The sequence below is a fragment of the Mustela erminea genome, chromosome 10, assembly GCF_009829155.1.
Source record: "Mustela erminea isolate mMusErm1 chromosome 10, mMusErm1.Pri, whole genome shotgun sequence".
NCBI lineage: Eukaryota > Metazoa > Chordata > Mammalia > Carnivora > Mustelidae > Mustela > Mustela erminea.
Window position 1 is genome coordinate 30793422 of NC_045623.1, and position 21563 is coordinate 30814984.

The following is a 21563-nucleotide window of genomic DNA, read 5'->3' on the forward strand; positions in this document are numbered from 1 at the left end:
CTTTCCACTGGAACTTTGGACACAGTGCATGCAGACTATACCAAAGTTATAGGATAAGAGTGTGTTTTCTCCTACTACTGACTCCGTAAACTTTTCCTCAATAAACTATTTTACATCTATATCATATGGTACTACAGTGTTGTGCTGCATGACTTCCTTGAAAGATATTTCCTTAGGACTCTTCCTCTTACTTGTTCCTCATTAAAATACAGTAATACTTGTAAAGAGTTTACAAACCTGCCTGGCACACAGCGTTAGGTAAAGGTTAGCTATTTGTTTTTAAAAGGACAATCAGGAGGGGCACCTGGGTGGCTCAGTGGTTTAAGCCTCTGTCTTCGGCTCAGGTCATGATCTCAGGGTCTTGGGATCGAGCCCCACATTGGGCTCTCCGCTCAGCGGAAGCCTGCTTCCCCCTTTCTCTCTGCCTACTTCTGCCTTCTCTCTGTCAAATAAATAAAGTCTTAAAAAAAAAAAAAAAGAAGAAGAAGAATCAGGAAAGACTAGCAATGTTCTAGAGTCAAATCAAGAGATAACAAAGGAGAACTGGTAAACAGTGTCAAATGCTACCAAAAATCAAAGAATGAAAATAGGACACTGGGTGTGGCAACAGAGTGGTAAAATATTGTATTAGGTTAAGGATTGGGTTGGAAGTAGGGTAAAATAGGGAATATAGAATGGTTTTTCTAAGAAATTTGGTGGCAAAAAATAAAAAAGTGCATAGGTTAGTGTTTTTTTGCTTGCAAGTGACAGAAATCTAATTCGAACGAGCTTTGTAAAAGGACTTACTATAAGAATATTGTGATGTCACAGAAGGCAAGGTCAATCATGTGGCTGAGTCTCAAAAGCATGTGGAACCAGGATCTTCAGCTATTTTTTTTCTTGTTCTTTTCTGTAGGTTTGTTTCACTTTCTCTCCTTCTTTCTCCAGACTAGTTGCATTGCTGCTCTGGCCCACATGGTAGGAAAGACGACTATCAAGAGCTCTGGAGTTTAACATTTTACAGTCCAAGCATGCAAAAAGATAGAGGAGTTTGTTTGCAGTCTGAGTTTTAAAATTCCTAAGACAAGGGGCATCTGGGTGGCTCAGTGGGTTAAGCCTCTGCCTTCAGCTCAGGTCATGATCTCAGAGTCCTGGGATCAAACCACGCATTGGGCTCTCTGCTCAGCTCAGCAGGGAGCCTGCTTCCCCCCCCCCGGCCCCCCCCCCACTGCCTCTCTGCCTACTTGTGATCTCTGTCTGCCAAATAAATAATAAAATCTTTAAAAAAAAAATTCCTAAGACAAGACTCTGGCCCTTAACCTAAGTGTCTAACCCTGAATGAATCCACAGTTGCCAGGGATGATAGAGGTGAATGGACTGGAGTATAACATGGCTATTCCTATTGCAAATATGTATGAAATGCAATGGGATGTGGGAAAGTTCAAACAAAATAAGTATGCACCTGTTGATGGACATCTAGGTTCTTTCCATAGTTTGGCTATTGTGGACATTGCTGCTATAAACATTCGGGGGAGGGAGACAAACCATAAGTGACTCTTAATCTCACAAAACAAACTGAGGGTTGCTGGGGGGGGGGGGTTGGGAGAAGGGGGTGGGATTATGGACATTGGGGAGGGTATGTGCTTTGGTGAGTGCTGTGAATTGTGTAAACCTGGTGATTCACAGACCTGTACCCCTGGGGATAAAAATATATGTTTATAAAAAATAAAAAATTAAAAAAAAATATGTATGCACTATAAGGATACAGAGTATTTTTTTGAGAAGTAGGTATTATAAAGGTGGGGTTTTAGTTTTTGTTGTTTAGGCCAGGGAAGGGATTTGAACATATTTATAGGAATGGGAGAAACCAAAGGGATAGGATTAAAGATAAAGGACAAGGCATGGGTTATTGGAGAGAGTAAAATCTGAGAATCAAAGGGAAAGAATGGAATTTACAAGTACAAGGACTGGCCTTTCAGAGAAATAGGCCTTTATGAGAGGGGAGGGAAGAAAATATGAATGCATGCTGGCATAGGCAGGTCTAGAAAGAGGAAGGAAACTGGTGGAAACTGGACCTGAAGATCTCCCATGAAGTATGTGGCTAAGTCACCTCTTGAAAGTATAGGAGATTAGGTAAAGGGGGTAGTTGAAAAGAATAACAAATATTAACATTCCTGTCAAGAGGAAGAGAATGGAAGCTAAAAGGAAGAGGTTAAGGTTTGTCAAAATTAAGAGTCCAGCTCAGACTGGAAACTAAATTAATGAAGGTGTCAGAAGTACAGTGCGACTAAGTAATGTTCACTAGTCCATGAACAAGAGCTCGTAAGGCACATGATAGAAGGTCAGGGGAAAGGGAAAAAGGGTGTTGGCCAAGAAGACTGAATCAGTAATTTAACTCTTACGGTCAAGTCACTAATGAGTAGCAGTAAAAAGATAAACTTTATTCTACCCCTGACAAGTAATTATAAATTCTGAATTACTGTTATTCAAATAGTACTGTCAACATTAATGGCTTTGCTGCTTACATATTAGAAAAATTCCTAAGGACACATTTATATATGCTTTAAGTATATGGTCTAAAAAAACCAAATTTGAACCCTAGAGAGATTTTTAAATTTGAAGGTTTAAATATGTCATCTTAATTTTGCTGCAGTATTTTTATTCTACCATAAAGCTAGCCATGTATAAATGTGCCCCTAACCCAAAGTCCATCTCCTGATACTTAGAATGAATCAGTTTCTTTGGAACACATACTTATGTCATTATGTAAATAATTCCACCTGTAAAACAGGAATAATAATAGCTTATGTGAGGAGTACCTGGGTGGCTCTGTTGGTTAAGCATCTGCCTTTGGCTCAGGGCATGATCTCAGGGTCCTGGGATTAAGCCCTGCATGGTGGTGGTGGGGGGGTGGTCCCTGCTCAGCAGGAAGCTTGCTTCTCCCTCTCCCTCTGCATGTCACTCCCCCTGCTTGTGCTCCAATAGAATAGTGATGGATAAATGGTAAACACTCAACAAAAGCCAGACATTATTGGTACAATTATGAACCTGGGGCAGAATGACTTCTAAATTCTTACTTACTCATTCTAAAAGTAACATATTACTAGAACAATAATTGAAAATATAAATTAGTCCATGTACTTCCTATGCATTTTAACAGTGATTTTTAGATAAAAAACAAAGCAGCAAGTTAAAACAAAATGAGTAATGAATTAACTTTCACAAACAGAATAAGGTTTAGAAGAACTTTCTTTAAATATACTGAAATAAAAATTTATTCAAAAGCAATAAATTAACAGCTTCTATGAAGTATGAGCTACATGTAATAAACACAGTACCAAAAATCTCATTTTTCACCACATCAACATCTTCATTTAATTACAAATTTTCTCCCTGGAATAAAAAAAAAAAGATTAGCTTTTGAAATATTATTAATTTAGCATTAATGTCCACTATAATAATCAGGAGCGTAACTGGAAGCAAGAGTGGGAAGTATTTACTCAATTAAGAAATATGAATCAGGGGCGCCTGGGTGGCTCAGTGGGTTAAAGCCTCTGCCTTCAGCTCAGCGTCCTGGGATCGAGCCCCGCATCGGGCTCTCTGCTCAGCGGGGAGCCTGCTTCCTCCTCGCTCTCTCTGCCTCTCTGCCTACTTGTGATCTCTCTCTCTCTGTCAAATAAATAAATAAAATCTTAAAAAAAAAAAGAAATATGAATCAGAAAAAGTCAATAATGGACCACATGGAATATAAAAAGCAAGTAATTCTGGTTGGGGGGCAATGGGAGGGAGTGCAAAGTCAAACTAAATTGATATAAAAAAAAAACAGAAGACATAAATATTTAGACAGTGATGTCACACCATGGTTTGAGGGCACAATAAGGAAGATAGATGAAGGGCTACCTGAAAATAGTCAGTGAAAAAGAAGAGAAGAGAAGGAAGGGAAATGACAAGGAAGAACCGTGTGCACAAAGAAACAGCACAACATAGAGAAGTAGAGAAATACAGGAAAAAGGCCCGGGAGACTTTTCTTTTTTAAGCGGGAGAGAAAGAGAACAGGCGGAGGTGTAGAGGGAGATGGTGGGGGGAGAATCTCAAGCAGGCTCCGCGCCCTGCACAGAACCTTTCACAACCCTAAGATCACGACTGAACTGAAATCAAGAGTTGGATGTTCAACTCATGGAGCCACCCAGGTGCCCCGGGTCCAGGAGATTCTAAAAATATAGGTCAAATACTTTTGTCCTACTTAAGTCAGGGATTTGAAAATGTTACCATGTCCTTAGATATTACCTATAGTCTTTCTTTGCCCTGTTTCTTTCCAGCTCTGTTTTCAGTAGCTGACTTTCTCAGTTCTTATTTTTCTTTTTTTTTTAATTTTTTTTTTTTTTAAGATTTTGTTTATTTATTTGACAGACAGATTACATGTAGGCAGAGAGGCAGGCAGAGAGAGAGAGGAGGAAGCAGGCTCCCTGCTGAGCAGAGAGCCCGATGCGGGGCTCGATCCCAGGACCCTGAGATCATGACCTGAGCCGAACGCAGAGGCTTAACCCACTGAGCCACCCAGGTGCCCCTCTTATTTTTCATTTTATTGCATGGCATGGGGACCACATTTGTTAACTATTTCTCCTTTTTGGAAATAAGATGGATACAAATAATACTTCTTGTAACTTCCTAATAACCTGTGAATTAGCTAATCAATCAAATTCACAGCACAGCATTCCACCATTCAAATCTAAAACAGGAGTTTTTAACTTTATCTCTGAACTCCTTTGATAATGTGTTCAAAATTTTGTGCACGTGTAATTTTTTGTGACTTATGAAGCTTTTGTCAGCGGCTTTATTGTTAATGGAACTGGAAACAGAGTTAACTGTTAGGAAAATCATTTGGGCTACAAAACAAATAAAAGAGCTAACACTTATTAAGCGCTTCTTACACAGTAATTTCTAGGTTTTTTTCTGCTGTATCAGTGGACTTAAAAACTGCACCATTGGTGGGGGCGCATGGGTGGCTCAGTGGCTTAAGTGTCTGCCTTCAGTTCGGGTCATGATCTCGGGGGAATCGAGTCCCCATCGGGCTCTCTACTCAGCAGGCAATCTGCTTCTCCTTCTGCCCTCTCTTCCCACCCCCGTTCTCTCTCTCTCTCTCAAATAAAATCTTTAAAAAATATATAAAACTGCACACTCTGGAGCAGGGCTGGATTAAGCCCAATAATACCCTCAACACAGCCCCAAAATGATACCCCCTCACCTGACCATTGCTTAAAATAAGGAGCTTAATGGTTCTTAAGGCAGATCAGTGCATGACTTAAATGCCAAATTGTTTTGCTCTCTAGAGAAGTGAAACTCACACCATAAATCTGAAACCAATGTAGTATCTCGAGGACGCCTTCAAATCAAACTTAAACCTGAGTCACTCACTATACCGAAGAAAAAGATACATTAACAGTGCACATTAAATTGCAACAAGGCAGATAAAGACAATTACAAAACAATCTACTACACTTAAGTGTGGTGGTGAAAGGGTTAAGAGCATTATAGCTAGAGTAAAAACTGGTGCTCCCCTTCCCTTGGTGCCCTAAACTCAAGCTTATTTTCCTTAAAGGTTAATTCAGGGCTGTTCTGGAGTATGCATAAGCAGACATGTAAAGAGGTGAACAGGTTAAATAACTGGATAAAGGTCAGATACAATCCACCTTTAATCAGAGAGATTATCTTTGTATCTGATTGACATATTTGGATGGTTTCTTCATGACATCTCATTTAGATAATACTTTCCTTGGCTTAAAAAAGTTTTAACATTTCTGCTTTTAAATCAGAGACCAATGTAATATACTTTTATGTGGGTGAAATGAGCTAAGGACCAGACATGGCCTACAGATCAAGGTTCTACAACCCAATTTTATATGTCATTTTTTTTACATTTATTAATGCAATGTACATATAAATGACCATGAAGTTAGTTAGACAGTAAAATTATAGGAAGTCAAAGTTTCTTTCAATGGTAGCAGTCTTGGGTGCCTGGGTGGCTCAGTGGGTTAAGCCTCTGCCTTCAGCTCAGGTCATGATCCCAGAGTCCTGGGATCGAGCCCCGGAGCCCCACATTGGGCTCTCTTCTCTGCAGGGAGCCTGCTCCCCCCCCCCCCTTCCTGCCTCTCTGCCTACTTGTGATCTCTCTGTGTCAAATACATAAAGTCTTTTTCTTAAAAAAATGATATCAGTCTTGCTCTGAATTTTCTCACCTTCCATTAAAGACAAAACACACCCCCCTAACCTATTAGAGCTAGGGAAGGAGCCCCTACAGAGAAAGTATTAAAAAGATGTCTTCATTCACCTTTCCCTTAAGATTAAGGTTTAATACACAAGTAATGACCATCCAAAAGTTGAATAAAACCCACAGATGAGCATTTGTCAAGCATCAGTCCTAGCATGGGTCCCAAAGGTCTAGTGAATAGAGTTCTGAGCAAACCAAAGAACCAGTCCCTTCTATCAAAGATGAAACTAAGCCAACACAGGTAATGCAGTTGAGAGTCATGAGCTATGAGGCCCAGGTGAGATTAATGTTGAGTAGCATTTGTGGTTTAATCAATTAAAACTCAGAATATGACTAGCAATAAACAAAACTATATGTGAACAGAATTTAACTTAGGCTGGATTTTCTAAAAAAAAAAAAAAAACAAAAAGAACTGGAGATAACATTTTGCATATTTTAATATGGCTCTGGGCTTCCATTATAACAGAATAGGTAATAGTGCCCACTACAATAGAAGAACCATTTGGTAACTAATTTTTTTTTTTAATTTTATTTATTTATTTATTTGGCAGAGAGAGATCACAAGTAGGCAGAAAGAGAAGGAAGCAGGGTCCCTGCTGAGCAGAGAGCCCAATGCGGGGCTCGATCCCAGGACCCTGAGATTATGACCCGAGCCGAAGGCAGCGGCTTAACCCACTGAGCCACCCAGGCACCCACCATTTGGTAACTATTAAGGTAATAACACTACCAATCAATAAAGAGTAAATGAGTCCATTTATGTAAAACATTTATTTCTTTATTTTTAAAGATTTTATTCATTTATTTGAGAGAGAGAGGGAGAGCGTACAAGTGGGGAGAGGGGCAGAGAGAGAGGGAGAAGCAGACCTCTTTTTAATGGGAAGTCCAGTGCAGGGCTGGATCCCGGGACTCTAAGATCGGGACCTGAGCCGAAGTCAGACAGCCAACTGAGCCACCCAGATGCCCCTATGTAAAGCATTTAAAATAGTGGCTGGTGGGCGCCTGGGTGGCTCAGTGGGTTAAAGCCTCTGCCTTCAGCTTGGGTCATGGTCCTGGGGTCCAGGGATTGAGCCCCGCATTGGCCTCTCTGTTCCATAGGGGAGCCCGCCCCTCCACCCCCGGCCTGCCTCTCTGCTTACTTGTGATCTCTGCCTGTGAGATAAATAAATAAAATCTTTTAAAAAATAAATAAAATAAAATAGTGGCTGGCAATAAAATCTTTAAAAATAAAATCTTTAAAATAACAGACGAATGGATAAGGAAGATGTGGTCCATATACACTATGGAGTATTATGCCTCCATCAGAAAGGATGAATACCCAACTTTTGTAGCAACATGGACGGGACTGGAAGAGATTATGCTGAGCGAAATAAGTCAAGCAGACAGAGTCAATTATCATATGGTTTCACTTATTTGTGGAGCATAACAAATATCATGGAGGACAAGGGGTGTTAGAGAGGAGAAGGGAGTTGGGGTAAATTGGAAGGGGAGGTGAATCATGAGAGACTATGGACTCTGAAAAACAATCTGAGGGGTTTGAAGTGGCGGGGGGTGGGAGGTCCGGGTACCAGGTGGTGGGTATTATAGAGGGCACGGATTGCATGGAGCACTGGGTGTGGTGAAAAAATAATGAATACTGTTATTAAATCAATAAATAAAATAAAATAAAATAAAATTAAAAAAATAAATAAGGGACGCCTGGGTGGCTCAGTTGGTTAAGCAGCTGCCTTCGGCTCAGGTCATGATCCCAGCGTTCTGGGATCGAGTCCCACATCGGGCTCCTTGCTCGGCAGGGAGCCTGCTTCTCCCTCTGCCTCTAGCCTGCCACTCTGTCTGCCTGTGCTTGCGCTCTGTATCTCTCTCTCTAACAAATAAATAAAATCTTTAAAAAAATAAATAAATAAATAAAATAAAATAGTGGCTGGCATATAGTAAATGTGATGTATTACCATGATTACAATATGTCACTGTACTAATCAAGTTTATCCTACATAAAATAAGTTCTATTTACCAGAAATAGACTGTTGCTCATCTAGGACTCTAAGACCATTGGAATAGAGTATAAGTTCTCAAAGAAAGCAGTGCTCCCCTCCTGGGGAACATTCTGAAAATTTGGTGGTAGTTCTTTTTGGTTGTCACTACGCTGGGGAGAGCCTGTTGCTGGTATATAACCGAGGACGAAAGATGCAGATATATTTGCAGGGCCATTTCACCCAACAGAACTATCTGTCTGGAAATCCTACTAGACTTCCCTAGTCCTTTTATATTTTCTCATTTTCCAAGATAATTTTCACATACCTTTTCTGCTCTTAGTCTTCTAGAATCTTACTCTGCCACAGTTCCTAACGTTACTAAGAAAAACTTCACTAAGAAAATAAAGGCATGTGATAAAGAAATTGCTCCCTTCTCACCAAATCTACTCCATGTGTTTCTGTACCCATATATTGCACTTTCTTTCCCACTACATTACATGAACTGTCCCTTCTTTTATCAAAGGCCAGTTCTACTTCTCTGCTGTATTCTCTCTTTTAGCCTACCTTAAGAAGTTTGTGCCTTCTATACTCTGTCTTGAATTATCAGTTTCCCTGTCTACCAGATCACTCTCACCAACCAAATGCTGTTTTATCTCTTATTCTAAAAAAACAAAACAAAACTCTCTCTTGACATTCCATCTCCCTCATTCCTTTACATCAAAAGAGTTGCCTGTTTTTGGTGTTTCCTTTTCTTCTCCTATTCTCCGCTGATCACACTCTAACCAGGCTGGCTTTATCCTGTTACTCTAAAGCCGTTCTCATAAATGTCACCAACAGCTTGCACAATGCCAAATATATCAATTATTAATCCTCACTTTATTTAGCAACATTTAATCTTTTCTGAAACATGTGCTATGTTACATTTTCCTTATTTTTTCTATGTCTATGTTTAAATCTCAGCTTTATTGGATCCTCAAATTCTTTTTTTTTTTTTAAAGATTTTATTTATTTATTTGACAGAGAGAGATCACAGTAGGCAGAGAGGCAGGCAGAGAGAGGGGAAGGGAAGGAAGCAGGTTCCCTGCTGAGCAGAGAGCCTGATGCGGGACTCGGTCCCAGGACCCTGAGATCATGACCTGAGCTGAAGGCAGCAGCTTAACCCACTGAGCCACCCAGGCGCCCGGATCCTCAAATTCTTGAGTGCTAAAAATAATTTAGCCTTACTAACATAGGCTTAATTTGGGAGCTGCTTTTTCTACCTCCACTAATTCCCTGGACTAAATCTAGCATTATGGCTTTAACAACCATCTATATGCTGATACCTCAATTTATAACTTCAGCCTCATTAACCCAGTCATTTGTTTGTCATCTATACTTGGACATCTAATAGAAATATCAAATTTAATATATCTAAAGTCAATCTTTTGAACTCTCCATGCTTCCAAATCTGCTCATCTCCTAGTATCCCCAACTGAGTGAAAGCTTAGTTACTCTTGCCAAAATCTCTGGAGTCTTCCTTAACTTCTGTTTCACTCAAGACCTACATTAAATCCTGTTGGCTCTGTCTTCAAAATGTATCCAGAAATGGAACTATTCTCAACAATTCCACATCTGTCTCCTGCCTACCCCAAATCATTTCCTGTGGGGATTATTATAAGTAGCCTCCTGGATAGTCTCTGCTCTTGCTCCTTTATCATTCATTTTTCCTAAAAGAGCCAGAATGATTCTTTAAAAACATAAATCAGATAAATGTCACTCCCCTAAGCAGGACCTTCCAATGGCTTCCCATCACACTTCAAATAAAATCCAAAGTTCTCACAGGAGCGGTAACACGGCTGGAGCACCCCCACTCCCACCTTAAAACCCAACAACTAGCATCATCTCTTATCTCCTACTACTTTCCTTCTTGTTTATACCAAACCAGCAATACCTTCTAGCTGTTTTTTGCACCTATCAGGCAGGTCACCACCCCAGGACTTCAGTACCTATTGTTCCCTTTCCTCCAATGCTCTTCCTTCAGATATTGGGATAGCTTACTTCTGACTTCCTACAAGACTCTGATCAAATGTCACCTTCTTGAGACATCTTCCCTGACCACCCTATCTAAAACAGTACCCCCCATCACATTGCATGCTCTTACATATTTCCACCTAGCATTGGAGCTTATGTCTATTTATCTGTTTACTAATGATCTCCTCACTAAAACATAAACTCTGTTTGGACAGGGTCTTTGTCATTTCTGTTTATTTCTATAATTCTAGAGCCTGGTGTATAGTAGATGCTCAATAAATAATGAAATGGCTGATTAAGTGATAAAAATAAATACAACCTTAGTTTTAAAGGCTATATGAAAACTAATTTTCAGGTATTATATATGATTTTATCAGGCATTATACACAATTGCCTAGTTTACCTCTTGAAATTTCATTTGAAAATTTTATTTAACAAGAATATTACTTAAACAGTGTTTTGCTTTTAAGTAGTAAATTAAGCTCTTTTCAATGTGGAAAAATGAAGGTCTTTGTCTTGGATCCAATCTAAAAATGCTTTAAAAACTTTTTAGGCCACCAGTGCTATTTTGATATGTTTGAAAATGAAAAAAATGAGCATTGGAAAAAGCTGGATTTCTCTGGAAGGGATTCTTTATTTCTGCATGCAAATTATAGGTTAAATGCTTTTAAAAACATATTGAGGGGCACCTGGGTAGCTCCGGTGGTTAAGTGTCTGCCTTTGGCTCAGGTTATGATCTTGGAGTTTTGGGATCAAGTGCTACATCAGGCTCCCTACTCAGCCCAGAGTCTCCTTGTCCCTCTGCCTCTGCCCACCACCCACTCCCTCCCCCTCCCCTATCCCCTCCCCCCCTTCCCTCCCACCACCTGTCAGCTCCTGCATGCAGGTTCTCTCTTTCTCTCTCCTCTCTCAAATAAATAAAATCTTAAATGTTGAGTGTAAGGTATGTTTAATAGGAACAGAATTGCCTATTTATGATATGCTCAAGGAATAACAGAAGTAGAAAAATCATGTAAATGAGATACTCTGCTACTGTGGAAGTCTATGAACAAAACAAAGGTCACCTTAATTTTTCACTAGAATAGTTTCCAGGAAGTCTAGAAACACAATAAGTTTTGGAACTCCAAAAACATTTTCCAGTACAGCTGACCCTTGAATAACATGGGTTGACCTTTGATTAATAGGTTTCAATGGCGGGCGCCTGGGTGGCTCAGTGGGTTAAGCCGCTGCCTTCGGCTCAGGTCATGATCTCAGGGTCCTGGGATCGAGTCCCGCATCGGGCTCCCTGCTCAGCAGAGAGCCTGCTTCCCTCTCTCTCTCTCTGCCTGCCTCTCTGCCTACTTGTGATCTCTCTCTGGCAAATAAATAAATAAATAAAATCTTTAAAAAAAAAAAAAAAAAAAAATAGGTTTCAATGGCACAGGTCCACTTATATACTAATTTTTTCAATAAATGTATTGGAATTTTTTTTGGAGATTTGCAGCCATTTGTAAAAATAGAAGACCCTCATAGCCTAGGACTACTGAAAAATTAAGAAAAATTTGTCATAAGTGCATAAAGTATATATAAATTTATTATAAAAAGTTAAGATTTATCAAAATTTATACACACAGAGACTGTATGTGGTACCTTCTGCAGTTGAAATGTAAACAAATGTAAAGATGCAGGATTAAATAACTTATAAAAGTACATATAGTACTACTGTAGTAATCTTGTAACCACCACCAGTTGTTACTGTGGTGAGCTCAAATGCTGTATTGCTTAAAACACTGTGTGATGTTAATCGCAGTTCATCTCGCCAGTAAAATTACGTATTGCAATAAAAAAGTGACCTCTTGCAGTTCTCACATATTTTTTTGGTGTTTAGTGCAGTACCATAAACTTCTGAAAAACATCAGGGGACCCATAGGAAGTGCTGCTAGTGATGTTGGAAGCGCTCCCAAGAAGCAGAGAAGAGTTGTGTCATTACAAGAAAAAACTGAATTGCTTGGTATGTACCATAGATTGAGGTGTGCAACTGTGGTTGCCCATTTCAAGAAAAATGAATCCAGTGTAAGGACAATTGTAAAAAAATAAAAAAGGAAAATTTGTGAAGCCATCACTATAGATCAGTGGGCATGTATGAAAACCTTGCACTTTTTATCTTGTGTTGAAAATGCAACTTTTATGAGAGTAGAAGAATGCTGTAAGAAAGGCATATGCCTATAAGACTCTAATACAATTCAAGAAAAAGCAAAGTCATTGTATGATAACTTAGAGCAAACGAAAGGTGAAGGGTCTAAAGCTGGAGAATTTAATGCCAACAGAGAATGGTTTGATAATTTTAGAGATGGGTTTGACCTAAAAAATATCAAGGTAGCCAAGCAGCAGCAGCAGACAGCTCTGGAACACCATTAAAAAAATCACTGAGCAAATGGTGGAAGTTGGATTGGTATCATATAAAAAGAAATGCAAGAGAAAAAAAAAAAAGAAAAAAAAATCACCCAGAAATAGTGATGTATTTCCATAAAGCTACACCAATGGACCAGCCTCTCCTGTCTCCCCTTCCACCTCCTACCCCTTCTGCCTCTGCCACCCTCAGACAATAAGATCAACCCCTCCTCTTTCTCAGCTTACTCAGTGAGAAGACAAAGATGAAGACTTTTATGATAACCTACTTTCATTTAGCAAATAATCATGCTGCATGGTTAATTAACTTACCTTTTGCATGTGTGTTTTCACGTGAAAACCTAGTAATGTATGACAAGAACTGTGAGACATTTCTGTGTCATCATCACCTAAGTACTGATTGTATAGAACATCAGGTGCAAGATTTGTATGGAAGTGGACAGACTATCCTTACATAGATTAAAGGTGAGTAATAGGTAATATAAACTTCATAATGTTTTTTCTTACCATTTTATAACTTCACTTTCAAAGAATAACACCATACAGTGTGCCCTTCTCTCTATTAAATGAAGAAGGTGCACAACAGCTCATCATCACAAGTAAGTGATTTTTAAGAAAATATAACACTATTTCCAGTGCTGTATTATAAATATGACTAGAATATAGTTTGCCATAAACATTTTATGATTCATCCATTAGTGTATAGGCTAAGCTACCATAAAGCATTCATATTGCTACTGCTTCCTTTTCTATGCATGAATTATTATACCTATAAATAAATATGAATTTATTTTTTACATTACCTTTTCATTTTTGATATCTAGTGTTAGTTATGTATATAACATCTACAGTGTTTTGTATAAGACAGTATTGATATATGTACTGACAAAATGTAAACAGATGATTTATAAACTTACAGTATCAATAATATCTGGTACTGTAAATGTACTTTCTCATATGATTTTCTTAACATTTTCTTTTCTCTAGCTTCTTTTATTATAAGAATACAGTATATAATACAAATAACATACAAACCATGTGTTAAATTAACTGCTTAGCTTCCCAGTAAGCCTTCCAGTTAACAGGCTATTACTAATTAAGTTCTGGGAAAAATCACTGTATGATGTGATTTAACACAATAAAAAAAAATTAAAAAAAGTTATATATGGATTTTCAGCTGCACTGGGGTGGGAGAGGGAGGCAGGGGGTCAGTACTGCTAACTCCTGCATTATTCAAGGGTCAACTTTATTCTAGAGTTCAAAATACTTTCCTAAAAGGAGGCAGACTTAGTTCTTTAATCAAATATAGATTATATTTAATTAAATGTATAGGCTGTTTTAATCAAAGTTAATTTTCAAGGCTAAATTTTCTTTCTTTCTTTTCTTTTTTAAAGATTTTGTTTATTTATTTGACAGAGATCACAAGTAGGCAGAGAGGTAGGCAGAGAGGTAGGCAGAGAGAGAGGGGGAAGCAGGCTCCCCGCTGAGCAGAGTCAAGGTTAAATTTTCAAACCTACTTACAACGGATTTTTTTGAACTTTCAATATTTGCATATCACTTAATAGCATGCTTCATTGAAATATATGGATTTTCCTACAAATAACAAAATGATATTCACTGGAGACAAATTATTATAACTTCAAATGTATGACATTACATACCTGAGGTAAACCAGCACCTGTTTGCATAGAAGATTTTTTTAATAATCTCACTTCCTTGTTTATGTATCTTAGCATTCCACTGAGAGTACTGAAGTCATTACTCTCAGAACTATCATCTTCTGGGTCATATGTGAGAGGTTTAAATGAGTCTGACTGGGTATAAGTCAGATCCTTCTGGCTTTCTTCTAATGTTGCAGGCTGTTCGAACTGCATTTTTTTTAAGTCCTGTAGTAATTCTTCAGAAAGATCTTCATCACTACGTGTCTTGAAACTAAGGTCGCTGGCACTAATAGAGCGACGTAGCTTTCTATACTTGAAAAAAGCTGTGTGAGAATGTTTAGCAAGTTTTGGATCTTGAATGTTCGGCATAATTTCTGCTGCAGACGTAAGCAGGGCTGGTAGAAACTTGAGGTCTTCTGCCCTTTCACGTCCAGAAATTTTGGCTTGTAATCTGGTTAATTCTGATTCCTATAGAAAAATAGGCACATAGTAGGTGTTCAGACATTTTTGTTAAATGAAAAAGTTACTTAGATGTCTTCTGGGAGTCCATGATTTTCTAAGTCAACCTTCTGCCCAGAACACATATTCCTTTTATAACAACCCATGAGACTTTTCCAAGCTCTGTTTAAACCCTTCATTTTGAGACAATTACATATGTTCACTTGAAATATGTTAAAACTATGCTAAGGAATTCCATGAAAACTCGATTTTCCTTATACCAATGTTTTTCGATTTTAAGTGCTAATGATAATAGTATCAATTTCTATTTAAGACTGAAATCTTACATCTAAAAATTTCTCTTCAAAAGTATAATGGTACACTATATTTTGCTAATCTAACATATATATATATATATACACACACACACACACACAAAACTACTCCCTTTAAAATTTCTAATAGGAAATAAATTTATGTTAACTATTATGCTTCACATGTCTTCATTACAAGAAAGCTTCATTATATCAGAAATTTTTCAAAGAAAAACCTTTCTATTAGCAATAATCGCACCTCGGATAAACCTCATTGGCTACGACACTGCCACCACGCAAAGCTCAAAGAAAAACCTTTAAAAAAGTGATTTAGTAAAGACTGATTTATGAAATATTAAACTTATAATTTTTTTTTTTTTTTTTTTTTTTTAGATTTCATTTATTTGACAGAGAGATCACAAGAAGGCAGAGAAGCAGGCAGAAGGCTCTCTGCTGAGCAGAGAGCCTGATGCAGGGCTCAATTCCAGGACCCTGAGATCATGACCTGAGCCTAAGGCAGAGGCCCAGCCCACTGAGCCACCCAGGTGCCCCTAAACTTTTCATTTCTACTATTTTTTCCATGTCCTTCATTTGGATCCTCTGACCCAACTTTAGAATCCAAGAATGAGACTGTGTATACTGAAAAACCATAAAGCCTAAAAAAATGAAGAGGAGACGTAAGTTAATGTTTAGTAGTCTTCTGTTCAAATACATTTTCTGTTTCTTACAGGTATCCATAAAATATATATTTCTAAATCGGTCACTTTTAATCTGATAGTATCTCTTCTTTCTAAAAATACTCTGCTTACTAAAACTGTCATAACCACAGAATACATTACAAAATGAAAGTTTAACATGCTTATTTAAGTACTACTTTCTCTAGGTAAACATTATTTACAAGTGGCTAGAGTGCCAACTTTTGTAGTAAATCTTATATTTACATTCTGATAATCACAATTAATAAAGTAGCTACAGAGTTAACACATACAGGGTTCTGTGCAGTTGAAATATTTTTTAACTCTAGCCACAGAGTTATCTAGCCATAATTGAGAATTGTGCTATCTTAGCTAAATCGAGTCCATGTAACTTTCAGTTTAACACTTAGCTTTTATAATGAAATACAGTGTAACTGAATACGTTAAACATAATTCAACTTATTAAGACTTGCAGAATTTCACTGTTGTGGTCACTATTATATAATAAAGTAATGCCTTTAGGGCTCTCAGAAAATGGTCTAAGCTTTGCCCTTACTCTGGTTAACCTCAAATGATAGGGTATTTGTGAGCGTATTACAGGAAGTGAGCTGGAAAGATCAGTTGTCTCAAACTCTGTTCTTTCTTCTCCCTCACTTCTGTTTCTGTTCTCTGTCATTTACTGCTGCTGTCAATGGAATTGTTGTCCATTATTTATAGCTACTTCTAATTGTTATAGTTATGCCAGCTTCTGCTCTTGTTAGCTTTTTTTCCCTTCTATTCTCCTTAACTATTCTTCGGTTCAGACTCTAGAGCCAGTTAATATTGACTTTGAGAATTACTGTCAAAAACTTCTGAATAATTAAGTGCAATCCAATTCTATTTATCTCGGTAGTAATAATTAACAAGTGAGCAGAGATAGCTATAACAAAGGATATGCAATGCAGAATCTTTAAATTTTGAGTCAATTTTTTATAGTGAAGTTACATAATTTTATATAATTGTTGTAAATCTCCAGAACACTAGGTATATTCATGTCTCTAAAAAAGCACAGAGTGTTCAATCTAAACATAATTTTAGATTATGTCTAGGGGCACCTGGCTAGCTCAGTGGAGCATGTGATTATTGATCTCAGGGTTGTGAGTTCAAGCCCCATGTTGGGTAGAGAGATTACTTAAAAATAAAATCTTAAAAAAAAAAGATTATGTATATTCAGCTTTCCTTAGTATTGTGAATAACAAGTATGTTACAAAAGGAATTTGAGTGCTCAGCTTAGTAACTAGAAATATTTCTAAAATATTATTTGAATTTTTTTGCTTTTTAATAACTTCTGTTTTGTAATAAAATTATTTATTGCTTCAGAGCTGTTAGTGAACTTTTTTTGTAAGGTCTTAGCTAGCAATGTAAATTTCATACATAGTGGCAGTTTTGAACTAATATTAAATTTTTATCTCTATGTAGCAGTAGTGATATTAATTTCAAATTCTACACTAAACTGCCATAATCAATAGGGCTGACTCAGCAGCAATGAGCTATTTGGAAAATAGTGTATAGTAAATTTTTTTTAATATAAAGGAATTTTGTTTAATGAAAAATGCTCCTACTTGTAGGCACATCAAGGGTGGAACTTTCTAAAGTAAATATAATTAAGTCTGTATTTGAATAAGTTCTAGTCCAAGATGATGACATAAGTGATTCCTCCCAAGACACACTGAATCTACACCTAGTCATGGAGCAATTCCCTCTCAAAGAAGCCAACTGAGCAACATCCACACACCGGGTTAATGAGAAAATACCTACAAAAGGGCCATTCTGTGGGGGAAACACTTCACTCCCAGCTTCTCCCTGAGGAGTGAAGGGTATGGACCCCACCTCTAACACCCCAACTTTTAAAACTACCATTTGAGGAATGTGTGCTAAAACAGCTAGCTCTAAAAAGCTATTCATGAAACCTACAAGACTAGAGCAAATAGAAAAACAGTTCTTAATGGGCTCACAACAATGTGGTATGGCTGTCTACCAGGGATCAGCACAGAAAAAGCTGGCAAAAACAGTCCACCTCTTCATCTTTCCCTTAATGAGTCTTATTTATGTACTTTAAAAGCTTCTGCCCGAGGGTCAGTTTTCTAATTTAGCACATGTCTAGGAGCACCAGAGCACCAGGCACCCCATCCACCTTTTTCCCTAGAGTCTGCTTCAAATTTCCAGTATCAAAAAAAAAAAAAAAAAAAAAATTCCAGTATCTTCTTGAAAGGAGCTTGTACTCATCTAGCATTCAAGCTTTTGAAGCTGTTGCCCAAGGGACTGGCCTCTCTGGACTACATGACTCCGTAGCCAACAGGGTTTGCATTCATATGTCTAGCAGGACTGTGGCAAACAAAGTAGTTCTTAGTAGGCAGAGGAGCACACCCTCATGCCTACAAATGTAAGTCCAGCGCTGAGGGAACAAATAATAAAGCCCGTCTCTCAGTTTCTCCCTGTAAGGATCCCAACTACATACTTTCCTGGCTCTTACCCAAGGGTCTAGACTTTAGACAGTCTACATCTAGGTGCTGACTGAGATCATCATACTCTTTGGAATACTGACAAATCATGGCACACCCTCAACTACCAGGATCCACCTAGAACAAAGAAGGCTGAACAATCACAAAGGTTTGAAAAACAATAAGGAACTCAGAACCAGATGATCAATAAGGCATATCTCCTACACAATACCACTCTGTCAAGACTGGGATAGGTGGCTGAAAGCAACACAGAAAAATGAAGAAACAGGGGAATATATTCCATACAAAAAAATAAGCTGAAACTCTAAAAAACAGACCTTAATGAGACAGGAACAAGTGATTTACCTGATAAAGAGTTCAAAATAACATCATAAAGATGTTTACCAAGTCAGGAGAACAATGCATGAACAAAGTAAGAATTTCAACAGAGACAGAAAATATAAGAAGGTACCAAAAATCACAGAGCATAAGTAGTCACAGAATGAAAATACAGTAACTGAACTGGAGAATTCAACAAAGAGGTTCAACAACAGACTAGATCCAAGAGAAGAAAGGATCAGAGGACCCAAAGGGTAGTGGAATTCGATTAGAGGAGCAGAAAGAAAAAAAATTAAGAAGGGTGAAACCAGCTTAAGGGACTAATGGGACACCATCAAGAGGACCAACATACACATTATAGGGGTCCCCGAAGGAGAAGAGAGAAAGGAGCACAAAGTTTAGTTAAAGTAATAATGGCCCAAAGCTTTTTTAACTTGAGAAAAGAAACAGACATCCAGATCCAGGAAGCCTAGAGAATTCCGGATATGATGGATCCAGAGATCTAAACTGAAACACTTTATAACTGTCAAAAACCAAAGACAGAGAGTCTTAAAAGCAGCAAGAGAAAAACTACTTAGGTATAAGGAAACCCTTATGAGAAAATCAATAGAAAATCTGTAGATAAGAAGAGAATGGCCTTACACATTAAAAGTACTGAATGGGGTGGGGGGAGCGTACCAACCAAGAATACTCTTCCTGGCCAAGTTGTCCTTCAGAATTAAAGGATAAAGAGTTTTCCAGACAAGGAAAAGCTGAAGGAATTCATCTCCACTAGACTGGCCTTACACTAAATTTTAAAAGGAATTCTTTAAGCTGAAATTTAAAAATGCTAAATAGTAACAGGAAAACATATGAAAGTTTCAAGCTCATTGGTAAAGGTAAACATATAGTTAAATTCAGAATACTCTAATGTTCCAATTATGGTGGGTAAATCACTAAAACTCTAATACAAAGAGTTAAAAGACATGGGGGTCGTTCCCAGGAAAATGAAGGAGGAGGATTCTAAGCTTACTTCGTCCTGTGGATACAACTAGATAACACACACATCAGTGTAACTAATCCAGAAAATGACCTAAAGACTAGCAGAACAGGCTCTCCACTGCTAAGTGTAGAGAAGAGGCCCCATAGAAGAGGGTAGGAAAGAGAGATGCAGTTGGGAGCCTCAGTGACTAGCAGGATTGTCTGCAGGAGTGAAGGACACTGTGGGCATGGAGAAGGGAGAAGAAGAGCACACTCCATGCCAGAACTCTAGGCTTGGGGACCTGCAATGGGAAGATAAATCCCTTTAACATTTGGCTTTGAAAACCCGAGGGACCCAACTCCATGAGTTCTTACAATCAGTGGGGCTTACCACCTGGAATTTTAAATATCAGCAGGCTGGGGTCTGGGAGAGCTGGAAGGGTAGAGTCCCTATGCTGAAAGAGAGAAACAAATAGTGCCATGGAGGTACAGCATAGAAGCAGCAGTTCGAAAAACTGCCTGGGGTAAAAAGGAAGGAGGGGTGTGTGTGAGTGTGTGTGTGTGTTGGAGGGACAGGGATCTTTGGGAGATTTCTCCAACAACTTAAGAGCTCCATATTTCCCTCCCCTGCCTCCCAGCCTAGAAAAACAGACACCTGTAGGAACCAGTGCAGCACAAACACTCTCCACCTAGCTTGCTAACAGTGTGTCCTGGCCCTGTGTCCACCTGTAGACTCGCCCTATCCAACCTATCCTGGGCAAGAGTATTCAAAAGTGGCTCCAAGTCCCTTCCCAAAGCAGACCAGCAAATACCTTGCTAACACCGTGTACCCTACTGCTGTGGTCTCCTGCAGACCTGCCCTTGACAGGATTCCATCCAAAGTGGTGGCGCAAGTTAGCAGTGCAAAAGCAGCCCTGACAAGGGTCAATACCACTCCAAAGGGACTCCTTGACCAGGAAGAGAGGAAGATAACCACACACACCAGTACAACTGTGGCCCTGTCAGTGGGGTGGAGGCAGACATCTGGTCTGACTGCAGGCCTCACCCACTAACAAAAGCTTCTCAGGGGAACAACACAGAGAACACCCTGCAGATCCGGCAAATGCCTGGTCTGACTCAACTCAAGCCCAAGGCAGCCCCAGACTGGCTGACTACCAAAACAGGGACCAAATCCTGCCCACAACAGGCAAAGAAAGCCATTGGAGACTACTGGACTGAAGGCAAACGCAGCTTAGCCACAATAGTAGGGCATATATGACACACTTAAGAGACACCCCTGAAGCACAAGGTTCTGGTGAACAGGGGATATTGCAGGGCAGGGCACTACAGAACATCACCTTCAATAGGCTGTGACTTTCAAGATCAAAAGACATACGTGGCTTTCCTAACATAGAAATAGATACAGAAAGACAAACTGAGGTGGTAGAGGAATTTATCTCAAATGAAAGAACAGGACAAAATCACAGCAAGAGAGCTTATGAAACAGAGATAATATGTCTGATGGAGAATTTAAAGTAATAGTCATGCATAAAGATACTTACTGGGGGACGCCTGGTGGCTCCGTTGACCTTTGGCTTGGGTCATGATCCCAGGGTCCTGGGATCAAGTCTCACATCAGGCTCTTTGCTCAGAGGGAGCATGCTTCTCCCTCTGCCTTACCCCACCCACAAATAAATAAAATCTTAAAAACAAAAAGAACATACACACTAGACTTAGGAGTGGAGGACCTCACAGTGACACCCTCAATAGAGACAGAATACATTAAAAAGAACCTGTCAGAGATGAAGAACTGAATAACTGAAATTAAAAATATATTAAAGGGAATAAATAGTAGACCAAAGGAAACAGAACAGATCAGAGACCTGTAGGACAAAGTAATGGAAAACAAGCTTAAAAGGGAGAGAAAAAAGAACAATAAAAAACCATTGATTAAGGAAACTCTACAACACCATCAAGAGTAGTAACAGTCACTTTATAGGGATCCCAGGAAGAGAGAAGAGGGGGCAGAAAATTTATTTAAAGAAGTAATGGCGGGCACTCGGGTGGCTCAGTGGGTTAAAC

At 38.7% G+C, this 21563-nt stretch overlaps 1 protein-coding gene and 1 pseudogene across 8 annotated transcripts in view; both read right to left on the reverse strand.

Annotated features, from left to right (window-relative positions):
• Window positions 1-3225: 3225 nt before the first annotated feature.
• CCDC18 (coiled-coil domain containing 18) overlaps window positions 3226-21563 on the reverse strand; it is a 110752-nt gene continuing 92414 nt past the window's right edge. For 6 of the 8 annotated variants that reach the window (XM_032301653.1, XM_032301652.1, XM_032301651.1 and 3 more), the window contains 2 exons: window positions 14277-14744; window positions 3227-3372 (listed from right to left, as the gene is read on the reverse strand). In XM_032301653.1, coding sequence (XP_032157544.1) covers window positions 3358-3372; window positions 14277-14744 — 483 coding nt within the window. In that variant the 3' untranslated portion in view covers window positions 3227-3357. Of the gene's footprint in view, window positions 3373-14276; window positions 14745-21563 lie in introns of all 8 variants that reach the window. The other 2 variants (XM_032301656.1, XM_032301650.1) reach the window with 1 other exon arrangement.
• LOC116568313 lies at window positions 15183-15332 on the reverse strand (annotated as a pseudogene).